This window comes from Pteropus vampyrus, unplaced genomic scaffold (genome assembly GCF_000151845.1).
Source record: "Pteropus vampyrus isolate Shadow unplaced genomic scaffold, Pvam_2.0 Scaffold28, whole genome shotgun sequence".
NCBI classification, from domain to species: Eukaryota; Metazoa; Chordata; class Mammalia; order Chiroptera; family Pteropodidae; genus Pteropus; species Pteropus vampyrus.
The window spans coordinates 672,866-686,875 of record NW_011888809.1 but is presented as its reverse complement, the minus strand read 5'-3'; the positions used below and the strand labels follow the sequence as shown (position 1 = coordinate 686,875).

The 14,010-nt window shown below is 48.0% G+C and overlaps 1 protein-coding gene across 4 annotated transcripts in view; it reads right to left on the bottom strand.

The window, feature by feature from the left end:
• Nucleotides 1–13,892, bottom strand: part of OTOF (otoferlin) — a 93,248-nt gene extending 79,356 nt beyond the window's left edge. For 2 of the 4 annotated variants that reach the window (XM_011356521.1, XM_011356520.1), the window contains exon 1: nucleotides 13,698–13,892. In XM_011356521.1, the coding sequence (XP_011354823.1) occupies nucleotides 13,698–13,776 (79 nt within the window). In that variant the 5' untranslated portion in view covers nucleotides 13,777–13,892. The remainder of the gene's footprint in view (nucleotides 1–13,697) is intronic. The other 2 variants (XM_011356522.1, XM_011356523.1) reach the window with 1 other exon arrangement.
• Nucleotides 13,893–14,010: the final 118 nt, after the last annotated feature.

The window sequence follows — 14,010 nt, the reverse complement described above, 5'->3', positions numbered from 1 at the left end:
GAAAGAAGATTCTTTAGCACTAGCTGGGGACAAAACAAAACAAAACACCAAAAAGAAAAACCTCAGCAATAAAGCGCAAGACAGTAGGAGAGTAGAGGGAAATGCGAGAGTTGGTGCCTGAGCTTCTTTTCATTTTTCCCACAGGCAACACACAATATAAATTGAGAATCAGGTGAGAATGTCTGCGCATTGGGGCTTCCCCAGGGACCTGCACTCTGAATAATCAAAGGCCTTTTCATCCTAAAAGATCATAATGAGCCTCGAAGATGGCTGTGCTCAAGGGTCTCCTGGAGGGAAAATTAAGCAATTCAGTGGATAGGGGCAGGGGACTATCATAGATGGTGTCAGGGTTCCCATACGCATGAAGCCACAGAGGCTGAAAGCCGCCCAGCCGGCTTATTTCCTACAGCCTTGTTACAGAGGACATGAAATGCAGTGAAATTAGTTGCGGTAAAAACTCATTGTCTTAGGCCCTGGGGATTTAAATGTGATGAATATTGTCAAACCGGATGAGTTTAATTTCACCTCTAGATATTTGAAAAAAAAGGGAGAGGGGTTGCTGAAACAAATCAAATGGTACAGAAACAGTGGAAAGGGAAATTTAGTAAGAAAACAGCATATCCTTAAGCATTTCTGAAAAGATGCTGTTTAGGAGGGTTTGTACAAATAATGGCAGGGATCATGCCAGTGATCCTTTTCTATTCATTAGGACCGATGCGGGGGACCTCTGCTGTCCCCTCCAAGTTATCAGCGGGGATCGCTAACCCCATCTCTCTTTTCAAGTTCGTCTCCACTTGACACCGGTCCTGTTGAAATTTCAGCTCCCTTTTAAATGACTTTCAGACAAAACCATTTAAAATCCCAATATCCAATCACCTTTCTTGCCACAGAGAAGAATGAGAACAAGTCTTGAGAGAAAGAAAATAGCCCTTCTCTGCGATGGAGAGGCTTTTGTGGTTAGAGTGAGGAGATTAGATGGGGAAATTGAACAGCATCCTTCTTCGTAGGTGCTCATGAGCCGTTCGGTTTGAAATAAACTCCTCTTCGAGTCAATAAATGACTTTGGGTAGCCGACTCTGGGCGTGCAACTGTGATAAATGCCATGACATCGGATATGCCCAAGTGGAGGGGCTCAGGAGTCCAAAGCTTAATAGAAGTAACTTGTATGTCATTTGCCATTTTAAAATATCTGGACTGCAGCCACCCTCTGAAATGAAGGTGAACGCAGCTCTTGTTTCCTATGCAGGATGGAATGCTAGCCTTTCATGGGACGTGACTTAAGGGTACAAAACATCTCGTCTCCATCAAATGGCTCTGTCTTTCATGCAGTTTACCTCGCTAGAGCTGGACCTTGAGCAAAGGCAGGCATGTAAGGACAGGGCTATTAGCCGGTGAGCACCCATTCATTCCCACCTGCAAGAGGGTCGTCCGCTCAGCACGGCCCGTTGGGCTCTGGAGGGGGTGGGGGCTGTACAAAGACCATTCAAATCGGGATGCAGCCTGAAGAAGGCGGATAGGTTAGACATTTATGAGGCAAAATTTGGTCCTTGGCGAGCAGAAAGTGTAAATAAGGTGAGAACACAGGAAAAGGAGAAAGGTCCTCGACTTAGCAGATCAAGGAAACCTTTGAAGAGGCATCGGCATTTACACTGGAAGATTGGAGGGTTTAGCTTTGTGGAGAGATTGGGGAGGAGGGAGGGAGAAAGGTCATCAGGGCAGTGGAGCGGGACACAGGACAGGGGAGTTCTGATGGTGAAAGGAAAAATGAAAATGGTCTCCCCTCGGGGAGTAGCCCGCAGAAGGAAGACCTTGGGGGTGGTCCTGGTGTCCTGACGGAGCATGGGGTGGGGGACATCTAAAGGGGAAGGAGAAGGTTCTGAAGACAAGCTCAGGGACATCAGGGTTTTGCCCAGAACCTAGCCCTGTGGCCGATATCAGTCCCATTACTCTTTTCCTGGCGTGAGCTAGAAATAGAGTGAAACACTCTGCTTGTGATTCAGACCTGTCGCTATTATTCCCTTTTGTTATTTAAAATCATCGAAACTTCCCCACCTACACTGCCTGGGATAGACTGTATGAAGGGTGGCTCAGGCCAGCACCCCATTCCTAGATGCAATGCCGTGACATCCCCAAATCTGCTTGTCTTCCGTTCTTCCACAGCAGCTCAGGGGTGGTGGCCCTGCTGCGTTTTCATTCTACCTAGTTCAGATCAGCCTGTTCGTTCTGGAAAGCCAGCTACTCCCACCAGGGCCAGGTATCCCTGTGTGCAGAAAAAGAGCCAGGCCTAGACAGGTTTGGAGCCTGGTGCTGCAGCTCAGGGCTGGGAGGCCTGGAGCTGGCTATTCGATCCCTCAGGGTTTCAGAGTCATCTGTAAACAGGGGCAACTATCCTGGATCAGCCTGCATCCTGGAACCACAGTGAGGATCAGCAAGAGACTATTTCTATGAAAGTTTGAGTGAAACATCAAGTCCCCTACAAGCACAAGGGATGGACCATCAGGTAGTGGTAAGATCCATGGGCCAGACCACCTGAGTTCAAACCCCAGCTCTACTACTTGCTGGCCATGAGCCTTCGAAGAAGTTAACTTCTTTTTGCCTTAATTTTGCCTTAATTTCCTCACCCATAAAATGGAGGAAATGCTAGCGTTTATATATCTGGTGCATCGTTCATCACCCAATAAGAAATGGCTGTTATTCTACTAACGAGTCCTATAGATAGTTACGTCTCCAACATAAAAATGGTCTCCTGTATTAATGAATCACATTTTGCAGCACATTTTTAGTAGTATATAAAAAGAAACAATTTTCTTCCCCATCTTATATAAGAAGTTTTAAGTATTTTAGAAGTGATTAGCTCTTTTCTTTTTTAAACTAGGTAAAATTTATATACACCAAGATTAAGGGCACCTCTCAATGAGTTTTGATAAATGTATGTATCTCTGTCGTCACTACGCAATCAAGGCGTCATTTCCAATCCAATCAAATAGTGTGACTCTTCTAACTTTCTTCGTTTTCAAAGTTGCTTTGACTATTCTAGATCCTTTGCATGTCCTCCATATAAATTTTAAAACAATTTTTAATTTCTACAAAACAGTCTGTTGTGTCTTTTATTGGGATTGTGTTCAGTCCATAGACCGATTTGTGGAGAACTGGCATTTTAGCAATTATGAGACTTCCAATAAATCAACATAATATATTTTCTATATATTTGGGTTTCTTCGATTTTTCTCAGCATTTTTTTTCTTTTAGGGCAATCTTTCATGTTTTTAGTCAAATTTATTTCTAAATCTTTTATGGTTTTATGCTATTGTAAAAGTAATCGCTTTTTTCCAATGGGTTTTATTTCTATAGAAATAGGTGTTTTTTGTATATTAAGCTTATATCCTAAAACCTTGTTAAATTCACACAATAATTGTGGGAGCTTTTGTGTCAATTTCCTAGAACTTTCTACATAACCAATTAGGGTTTTTTTGGTGTGTGTAGAAAAAGGTAAGTTTTAATTTTTTTTTCAATCTGTATGAATTTTTTCCCCCTTGCCTTATCGCACTGGCTAGAACTCCAGTAGAGTGTTGAACAGAAGGGATGAGAGTGGGAACCTCACTCATGATCTTGCTCATGATCTTAATGTTCGATATTTCAGGATTAAGTATGATACTAGTTGGATGTTGTTTGTAGTTGTTCTTTATCAGATTGAGAAAGTTCTCCTTTATTCTTAGTTTGCTGTGAGTTCTTATCATGAGTGGGTATTGGATTTCGTCAAATGCTTTTTCTGTATCTATTGGTGGTTTTTCTCATATTAATATGGTAAAATACCTTGATTTTTCAATTTTAAACTAACCTTGCATTCCGAGATAAAGCTCACTTGTTATGGTGTGTTTTCCCTTTCACATACTGTACTCAATTGACTAATATTTTGTTCAGGATGTTTATATGCTTGTTCATGAGGGATATCGGGCTCTAATTTTTTTTTCGTATAAGGTCTTTATCAGGGTTTAGGAAGATAAAATAAATTATGAAATGTTCTTTTTTTTCCTGAAAGTTTGTGCGAGATTACTATTCTTTCTTCCTTAGATGTTTTTTAGAATTCACCAGCGAGATTATTTAGATTGGAAGTCTTCTTTATGGGAAAGCAGGTTATCATCACCATCCATCGTCATCATGATCAATACTGTTATTCCACATTTGATTTCTTTAGTAAGTATTGGGCTCTTCAGATTTTCCATTTCTTCTTCTGTCAGTTTTGGAAAGTTGTCTTTTAAAGATTTGTCCATTTCATCTTAGTTGTAATTTATTGAGATAAAGCTATTCATAATATTCTCTTATTTTCCTTTTAATGTAATGATATCCCTTCTTTCATTCCTGATATTGATAGTTTGTAGTTTCTTGCTTTTTTTTTTCCTTAGCAGTCTGTTACAGTTTACCTATTTTATTAATTTTTTTCAAAGAACCCATTTTTGGCTTTATTAGTTTTCTCTGTTTTCTATTTCTTTTGTTTTATTCTCCTTGGGTTTAGGTTTTTAGGTTGTTGTTATTTTTATTTATTAAAATATAATTCACAAACCATAAAATTCACCCTTAATTCACCACTAGCTAATTCCAGAATATTTTTATCACCCTGAAAGGACCTCCACCCCCCACCCATAGATGTTGTTAGCAGCCATTCCTTGTTCTTTCCTTCTAGCCCCTGGCAACTCATTCATCTTTGTGTCTCCATGGATCTGTCTGTTCTGGGCATTTCATATGGAATCATACAATATATGGCCTTTCGTGTCTGCCTTATTTCACTTAGCATAATGTTTTCAAGACTTGGGTTTCATTTGCTCTTCTTTTAGTAGCTTCTTAAGGCAGAAATCTAGATAATTAATTTCAGACTTTTTTCTTTTCTGCTGTGTTTGAAACTATAAACGTTATGTTTTGTTTTCATTATCATTCAGTGAGAAATATTTTATAATTTCCCTTTGTTTTCTTCTTTGACCACAGGTTATTTAGAAGGGTATTGTTTAATTTCCAAATATTTGGAGCCTTTTAAAATTGCTTATTTTTATTAATTTCTAGTTGAATTTCAGTGTGGTCAGAGAACATAGTTTGTAAGATGTTAGTCTCTTAAAATGTATTGAGATTTGTTTAATTACTTCAGCATATGGTCTATCTTGAGGAGTGTTCCATGTGCATTTGAGAAGAATACGTGTTTTTCAGCTTTGGGGTCTAGTGTTCTAGAAATGCCAATTAGGTCAAGGTGGTTGATGGTTTTGTCAGATCTTCTCTACCCCTAATGATTTTCTTGCCTAGTTGTTCGTAATTGTCTCTTGTCATAACAGTCTCCCCTGACATGAGGAACACATACTCGGTTTTATAATGACAGTTGATGACATAGTAGAATGGAGAAATTTAATTAAAAAAGAGTTGTCTAGGAAAGCAGCTATTTCTGAAGTTTCTTAAACAGTGTGTCCTCTGAAAATCACCAGCATTTGCAACCCTTTCCCCATTTCTCAGCTAGATGGAGGCCCCATCTACCTCTAACTCTTTATTTCCTAATAATCTTATTCAAATTCCATTCTACCTCCACTTATTTATTTCCCCTCCCACACCCTGTCATATGCAGGTACACACAGCAGAGACTCAGGCTTGGGTCAGGGGTTCATCTGAGAGGCAGGGACAGAGTAGGGATTACAAACCTCACCTCTCTGGCTCAGCTCAAACCTGTACTTACTTCCAGATGCTCATTCAAACTCTGTAATGAACTGAGAGCTCTGGTTCCCATTTTTCAGACCCAGGCACTAAGGCAGAGAGAGAGAGAGAGAGAGAGAGAGAGAGAGAGAGAGAGAGAGAGAGAATAGTATTTCCTTTTGAGCCTAAGGCAGTACTAGCTACACACTCAGCAACTCCTGGGTCCTAGGTTTGTTCTCCCATTACTGTGACTGATGGAGGAGCCTGTGGTCCCAGTAATCCACAAGCTGGGCAGGGTAACTGCTCTGTGCCAGGCACTGGGGATATAATGAGGCATGATGAGAGAAGGACTCTTTTTGAATCCTAAATGGGGTAAAAACATTGTTAAAACTGCAGTCCTGATTGTATCTTAAACTTTGGCTTAAAAAAAAAAGCTGGTGAGTGAAAACTGACCCCTGACTAAGTTAATGAGCCCTTCTGCTTTGAAAAAATAAAATAGAATAGAAACAAAGACTGTGTGGAGGCGGATCAGTCCACGCAGGAAGCAGACAAAGGGCCGAAGGTAAAAATGATCACGTGATACATTCTGCCTCAAAAAACCTTTCTGGAACTGTCAGTGTGAGAAGCAGATCATTGCCTGATGCTGCCTGGATCAGGGGCTGCAGAGAAGCCCCATTACTGACAGTGCAGCTGCACCTGCCACACCTGCAGGCCATGCTCCTTCCTGGCACTTCTATTTCAGGTCTGCTCTGGGCCAGGCATTGCCCTGACCCTGAGAAGCCAGCCAAGGTGTCTGCCCCAGAAGAGTCCTCCCTGGATGATGAGGGCTCTAGGTGTTTTCACTCATCATCGCCATGTCTGGCAGAATTCGGGGTCTTAGCAACTGGCAGGAGTCCAGAGGAGGATCCGCGAAGCCCCCCCCCCCCCCCCCCCCCCGCCGCTCCCAGTCCCTACAAATCCCCGGATACGTAGGGTCCCCGGGGTCACAATCTACACTATTCCTGTCTCTCTAAAATGCCGAAGCATGAGGAGTCCGGGGATAATTAGCGTAATCCTTACATTGACACAGCACTTTACAGTTTGTAGATCCTTTCGTGTATATCACCTTTCTCTTTTGACCTCAAAGCAGTCTTGTAAGAACTTGAACTCGGGCATGTCTCATCTTCTCCTAGACCTTCGCTTACCACCGAGACTCTCAATTATTGGGCTCCGACCATTTTCCTGGGCACTCACCGTGCAGAGCCAGATTTCTGATCCTAGGGTTTTCACTGGAATGACCCACAGGCAAGACCATCCTCCCTGTGCTCCACTTAAACCTGCTCTTCCTTGCATGCTCCCCAGATCTACCGGTGGCCTCGCTGTCCACCCAGGTACCCAAATACGAAATCCAGAGGCACCCTCATCCTGCCCTCTTACTCCCAACCTCGGAGCTGCTATCCCTCTCAGAACCCATGTCACCCCTTCTCTCCAAACTCACAGCCCCCTCCCCACCCCCACCCCCACCCCTAAGCCCAGCGCTCTGCCTGCAACACGGCCCGGCTTCCGCCTGGTCTCCTGGTCTCCAGTCCTGACCTCCAGAGTGTTGTTTCCAAAACCAGATCTTCCCATCCCATTCTCCGGCTGGGAGCTTCGGAGACTCCCGTCCACCCACGAAGCAAAGCTCAAACTCCACAGTGTGACACTGAAGACCGTCTGGGTTTGGGCCCCAGCCTCCCTTCTGTCCCACTCCCACCCCAACCCCAGCAGGCACTCCCCAAACCCTTGACCTTTCTGTACGCCTCCGCACTTGAACTATTAGCCCCTCTGCCTGGAATGGGGTCTCTTGGGGGTTTTGTCCCTGCCAAAATGCTATCCTCTCTCAAGGGCCAGTTTCAATGTCAGCCCATCCTCTGCTCAGTAAAATGTCCCTGGGCGTCGTGAACTTTTCCAGCTTCATCTGCTTGGCTCTAGAGTGGCTGACTTTGAAGGGCACCGGGGCTGGCGTCCTGCTCCCACCTCCCTCCACATGCGCTCTTCCGTCATAGCTTCCGAAAGAGCCCTGATCACCTCCTCAGGCAGCTTCTGAACCTCCTGGTCCATGGGCTTCCCTTGCCTCCTGCTGTCTTGCATCTGTACTTCCCCTTCCAGAAAACTCATCACATTCCCAGTGACTCATGCAATGACTATCTTTCCCTTGAGGACAGGGACCATGTCTGTCTCATTTATTGCTGTCATCCTAGTGCCTAGAATAGCACCTGGCACATAGCTAGCCCTCAATGAATATTGTTGCCTGGATGAATGGAAGGATGGGTGAATAAATGATTTAATATTTGACTTATCAAACGCATTAAAATGTAGCTTTTAATGCGTGGGAAAACATTTTTTGACATGGTCGAGACAATTAGAATTTTGATCACAGACTGAATGTCCGATAGTATTAAGGAATTACTAATTTTTTAGGACTTATAAAATATGTGGGGGGGGTTGAGGCTTTATCTTTTATAGCTATGTACTGAATATTTATAGATGAAATAGTATGGTGTTTGTGATTTGCTTCCAGATAATTAGGGGTGTGGGAGTAGGATGGGGTATAAACGAAATAAGATTGGCCAGGAATTGACGGTTGTTAAGACTACATGGGAGAACTTGGGGGCCATTATACTATTCTCCTTACTCTTGTCTATAGCTGAGGTTTTCCGTTATAAAAAGGTAATTTTTTTTTTTTTTTTTTAAAGATGAAACCCAAGGATAGGAATAGGTGGGAGGGATGCAGCTTTTATGTTCTCAGGAAAGGTGGATAAGATAACCAGGGCTTTGCAATTCAGGGAAATGATTTGCAAGTCTGTTCTTGAGCACATTTCCAGCTGCACAGAAGACGGTTTTCTGGTCATTTCCATATCACGAAAACACATTCATCTCATCAAAGCAGGAGAAGCCTGGGGAATTTTCAGCGGCTCTGCCTGCTCCCCCAGGTCTCACCAGCTCGAACCGAACCGAGTGGGAGGGGGACATTTATCACCTGGGGCTTCAGGCGGAGAAGATCCCCTGGGTGGTGAGGGGCCTGTGTTTGTTGCAAAGAGAAGGAGGCAGGGGCACAGCCCTCGGGGGACAGCGAAAGCACGGAGCTGTGTCCACAGCCAGCTGTGCGCTGCAGAGACTACCCTAAAGGTCCCCTCTACCTGCCGCCTTCAGCGGGGCCAACACCCACCCTCCATCCTCACAGAGAGGAGGTGCTGGGCTGGGCCAAGTGCACACACAGGCCCGGGCATCCCAGGAGCATCTCGGGGCTGGGAGCACTGAGATATTCTGCCTCCTTCACCAGGGATGGCAGAGCCATCTTCAGATAGAAGTTATATTATCATCAAGAGGGAGCGCTCCTCCATTCTAATGGGGAAAATAAATCTGATTTCAAGTCTGGGGTGGTCCTCGCAGCCAGCAGTAGGGGGAATCTTGTCCCAGTGCCCAGGCTGGGGGCCTAGCCCCTTCCCAGCACACAGTCATCTCCACCCCACCCCATGCTCCTTTCCTAGCTCATCTCCCTCCCTCCCCACTTCCCGAAGCCTCTGCTCCAGCCAAACCCAGTAGCTTCCCTGTCATTGTGCTTAACTGGGATTGCCTTCCCCTGGCCTGTGGCCCTGTCAGCTCCTCACGCAGAATGGCCTCATCCCTTCTTCTGCATCTCCAGCTTAAGTTCATCTTCCTCCCCTCCTCTTCCTCTTCCTCTGCCCCTTTACTGAAGCCTTTGCTGATCTCTGTAGCCGAAGTAAGCGGTCATCCACCGAACACGTGTGTCCTACCCCTAAGCACACCTTGGCCCTCCCGGTTCCGAAAATGTTTCTCCATTAGGTCCACACATGTTTTTTCTTCCCTATCAGGTTCTGAGTCCCCGGTTTGCATTTTAAACTCCACCCGGTACCCTGCGTTGTACTTAGCGATGCTCGGAAAGTGTCCATTCAGTGACAGTGTGGGGCCACAGGCAGCTCCTCTTGCTTCTGGCCTTTGCTAGAGGATGAGGTCAGCCTCCCTCTGTGGTCCTGGAAGATCCCCTGGGCTGGGAGGTATATGGAAGGAGTAAGGGCCAGAGTTTTGATTCTTAGCTTTCGAGGCCTCTTCCGGTCCCTGATGCCCCTTGCATAGAAATAGGGTGGGTGGGGTTCACAGTTGGGAAACTGAGCCAAAGGGTGGCAGTGCCACAGCAGAATTTAAACCCACTAATGAGTGACTGTCTCCAAGACAGAAACCGTTTGGTATTCATTTGGATGACCAGGGCCCGTGCTCAGCAGGGGGCTCGTTAGGATAGCTGAGATCGAACCTGTCTTGAGGACGCTTGCATGTTAGTGCGGCCAGCATGCAGAACTGGGGCAGTTTCTAAAGCACAAAGCGCCCTAGCTGAGCTGTGGGAGGAGCATGTACACAGTACTGCAAGGGAGGGGGAAGGCTTCACGAGGAGGTGACATATAAGCTCGGCCTTGAAGGATGAGCAGAATTAATAGGAGTTCTCGGGGTGGGGGATGGGGGGATGTCTCAAGGCCTGGAGCTCTACAGGGCTTGGCGGTCTTTGGGGGAATGGCAGGAAGTTCGATGATGTCGTGAGAACACAGTGGGGCGGAGTGGGAAGAAGAGTAAGGAGGGAAAGTCAGCCAGGCCGAGGGGGAAACCTTGATAAAGGGGATCGTTGTGCCAATTCCCAGCTCAGGAGAATTAAGTGGAGATCGGATCCAGCCTCCAGACATCACCCATCTCACACATCAAATCCCTGAACCCAGTATTTTGGCGAGAAAGCTCAGGGACGGAGAGTAAGGAGAGATCACAGAGCTGGCCCAGAGGGTCTGTCGCTCGGTTCCCTGACAGCCCGGGCACCCCTCAGATTGGACTAGAGGAACTAGAGACCCTTCCCGCCCTGCAGTCTGTGGCTCTGATTGATGCTGAGAAGTGTTTTAGGAGTTGAAAAGGACAAATCCTAAGCTAATACCACCTCCCTTTGAATAGCAATCTGTGGTTAAGATGGCTCCTTCTCAGACAGCCCACTCCTGATTCTGACTGCAGGTCTCTGCATTAAACAGGGACCATTGTCTCATCTGTTCATGGGAAGCCGAGGCCCTGAGGTTCTGTGACCTGCGTGTGTGAGAGGAACTGGGGACCAGGCCTTCTGGTGTCTCCTATCTGATCCTGCAGGGCAGGGGCTGTGTTTTCTTCATTCCCAGGGTCTCAGGCCTTCTACAGACATTAGCACATTCAGCAAATGAATGAATGAATGAATGAATGAATGAGTGCAGGACCAGGTTAGGAGTGGCTCTTTGGGGCAGTAAGAGTAAAGAGCTAGGCACGGAGCTGGGTAGTATGTGCTGAGCAGCCTGAGAATGGTGTAGCCGACTGACCTGGGGTGGCAGGAAAAGAGGAGGGACAGAGGTCTCGGGCGGCCTGCCCCAAGGAGAACTGGTATGGCCGCCCCACAAACACATCAGTTATTTCAGGGTTCTTTCCTCAGACTCTTTCCCATCTACTGTTTCACTGGAGCAAACTGGTGAGGTGGAAGTTATCATCACGTCCACATTACAGATGAGGAAACTGAGGCTCAGAGAGGCCAAGTAGGTTGCAGGACCCAAGTAGGACCCAGGGCTTCTGGTCCCATACCTAGAGCTTTTTCTATCACAGCCCCGTGGGGCTCCTTTCTAAGTGTCCTGGCTGGCACAACACAGAGTGGAGCTGCATTTCAACCAGCTCGTCTGGTCTACCTGGGCCACTGCCCACAGGCCCAACGCGCTCAGGGCTCCCTCTCCCTATCTGGAATGAGTTTCACTCATGAGATTAGGGGAACCTCTGACTGTTCATCATTTTCAAGCATATTTGTGTGTGCCAGAGGACTTGGAAACTTCTAGAAGGGTTGGTTCCTTCTAAATTATTGTTAGGGTTGGTCTTTTGAATGATTATTGTTGTCAGTTGCTGGCTGCAGCAGGTGAATGGCTGAGGCTTCTCTGGTTGTTATAAAGGAGTTTTTCTGGAAACTTGCTTGCCATCTGCCCAGTGCCCTTCCCTGGGCTCTGCCTGTGGCCACCTGTGCAGACACAGAGCTTGGAAGTGGGTTTCTCTATTCAATCCAGAGGACACAGGTTGCAAAGAAACTAATCCTCATGTGGTCGTTTGAGGTTGGAGGGCAAGCCCCACTGCTCAAAGGAAACGGTGGGCGTTAGGTAGGCGGGGCATTTGCCCCAGCTGACCAGGAGGAGATAAAGGGGCTTGCGGGGACTGAGCCGCCAGGGCGAGGTCCTGTGAGCTGGAGCCATCGTGCCTCAGCCCCTCCACTGATGCCATGCAGATCTCTTTATGACTGACCTTGGTTTTTCTGCCTGCAAATGGGCTGGTTTGTGCAGTCCGGGACTGTCCTGTCACAGATGCAGAAACATAGCGACCTGTTGCTAAACAACCAAATACTATGCTGTCTGTCCAACACAAGGACACATTTCACAGATGAAAGGACACACTTGCTTTTTCTAAAGCCAGCTGAGCCGACAGGTGGCATGCGGAGGATCCAGGGTGCTTCAGAGAAAGCAGTCATCGGGCTGGTGTGGAAAGCAACAGGCAGCCTACCTCCCCCTCCTGTCCCCACTGCCGGCAGGGACACAGCAACCCCCGACTGCTGTTGTCCCTATTCACAACAGGCCACAGTGTAGACCACCCAGGGCCTCCTGCTCAGAGCTGGCAGCTGAGGGGGTGATGTGGTGCCCAGAGTTGCTGCTAGAAGTCCCAGGGAAGGCTGCACCATGGCCTCACCTCTCCTTCCTGACGCAGAGGCGGGCGTGTGTCTGGCCAGGGCCCCGATACTTACTTTGTTCTCCCAGCTCCTCCCCAACTCTCCCATCCCCACCCCACCCTCAGACCCTCTGTGGGGTGAAAAGGCCATGTCTAGAGGGTACCCTGGCCTTTGGTCAAAGGTTGCCTGAGATGCCCCTTGCCCAGAGGGCTGGGCTGTGGTGAGGAAGAGGCAGAGGTGAGTAAAAAGCAGAGGTAAACCTGGTCTGGCCTTCGGGGGCAGCCCACCTCCTGTGGGTAAAGGCAGACGTGCCTCCTTGGCTCTGCCTGTCTCTACCACCTCAGTTTCTGCTCCCAGTCTGGGCTCCTGCCTCATGGAACTTCTGTGTTCCCGCATTTGAGCTCCTTTACCAGACTTGGGCATCCTGCCCCTTCTGCCTGTTCTGTCTTCACCCTCTTGCTCCCTCTTGCTGGTCCCTTGGGTTTCAGCTGAGGTATCACCTCTTCCTGGAAGCCTTCCCTGACCACTAGCCTGGGTCAGGATGCTGCTTCTGTAGTTTGCATGCTGCACTTGTCCCCGCGCTTGTCGTATCACACACCTGTAGTAATTGTCTGCCTATTGGTCCTCCTACCCCAGTGGATATGGGCTCCTTGAGGGCAGAGCATGGGTCATGCTCAGCGCCCAGCCTTGGAACATAGATCATAGTAAATGGTCACTGGGTGCATAAGTGGGAAGGAGGGCAGGCAGAGACCTGACAGAAGGGAGACTAGTGGGTTCAGGATCCCTGCCCACAGATAGATCTACGGGGAGCCCACAGTATCTCCATCATGATGGGGCCTAGAGAGCTACTGGCTGCCTGGTTTCTAAGAGCCGCCCTGAGACTTCCAGGCTGCAGATCCCATCCCTGCCCCGTGCCCAAGGAAACCAACCTTTGGGAGGGAGAGGGAAAGAGGGTGAGGGCCCAGGGAGGATCCAAAGGGCTGGGCCCCTTAGCCCTGGGTCCCCCTGAGCCCAGGGATGGGTCCTCACTTCTGCCTCCCCAGAACCCCTTGCAGGCGCAGGGCTCTGCACTGCACCTGGGCACTGGCACATTGGCAAATGCAGGAAGAGACGGTGATGTGGACATGCAACATGGGGGTCCCTGATTTTCAAAAAATCACAATGGCCAGTCAGGCCAGGGGCAGATGGCTGTCCATGAAAAGCCTCTTTGCTCCAGCCCAGCTAGAACTTTTCCCATCCATTTTCCTTGCCCTGCCCTAATCCCAGAGCTGGGGTCCCCCTAAGACAGGGGCTTCCCTACCTCGGAAAGTCACTTTGGCGATCCGGTCACCCCTGCCCCGCAGCTCCGAGACCGTCTTGAGGTGGACGAGCAGGGCCATGCTGATGTGGAGAGCCTGGGCACTGCCAGGCAGGAGCAGCTGGGAATGAGCGAGCCCAGCAATGTGGCTCACACGCCTCCCTCCTCTCTGCTGCTGCCTCCTCCTTCTGAGCCCCCTCCGATGCTGCCCACAGAGACCAAGGCAACCGAGTGGAGCTGCTTCTTCCAGCGACTCACAGAGACTCACAGCCCTGCCAGCTCCCACCCCTCCGAGTTATCAGCCCAGCGCGTATCC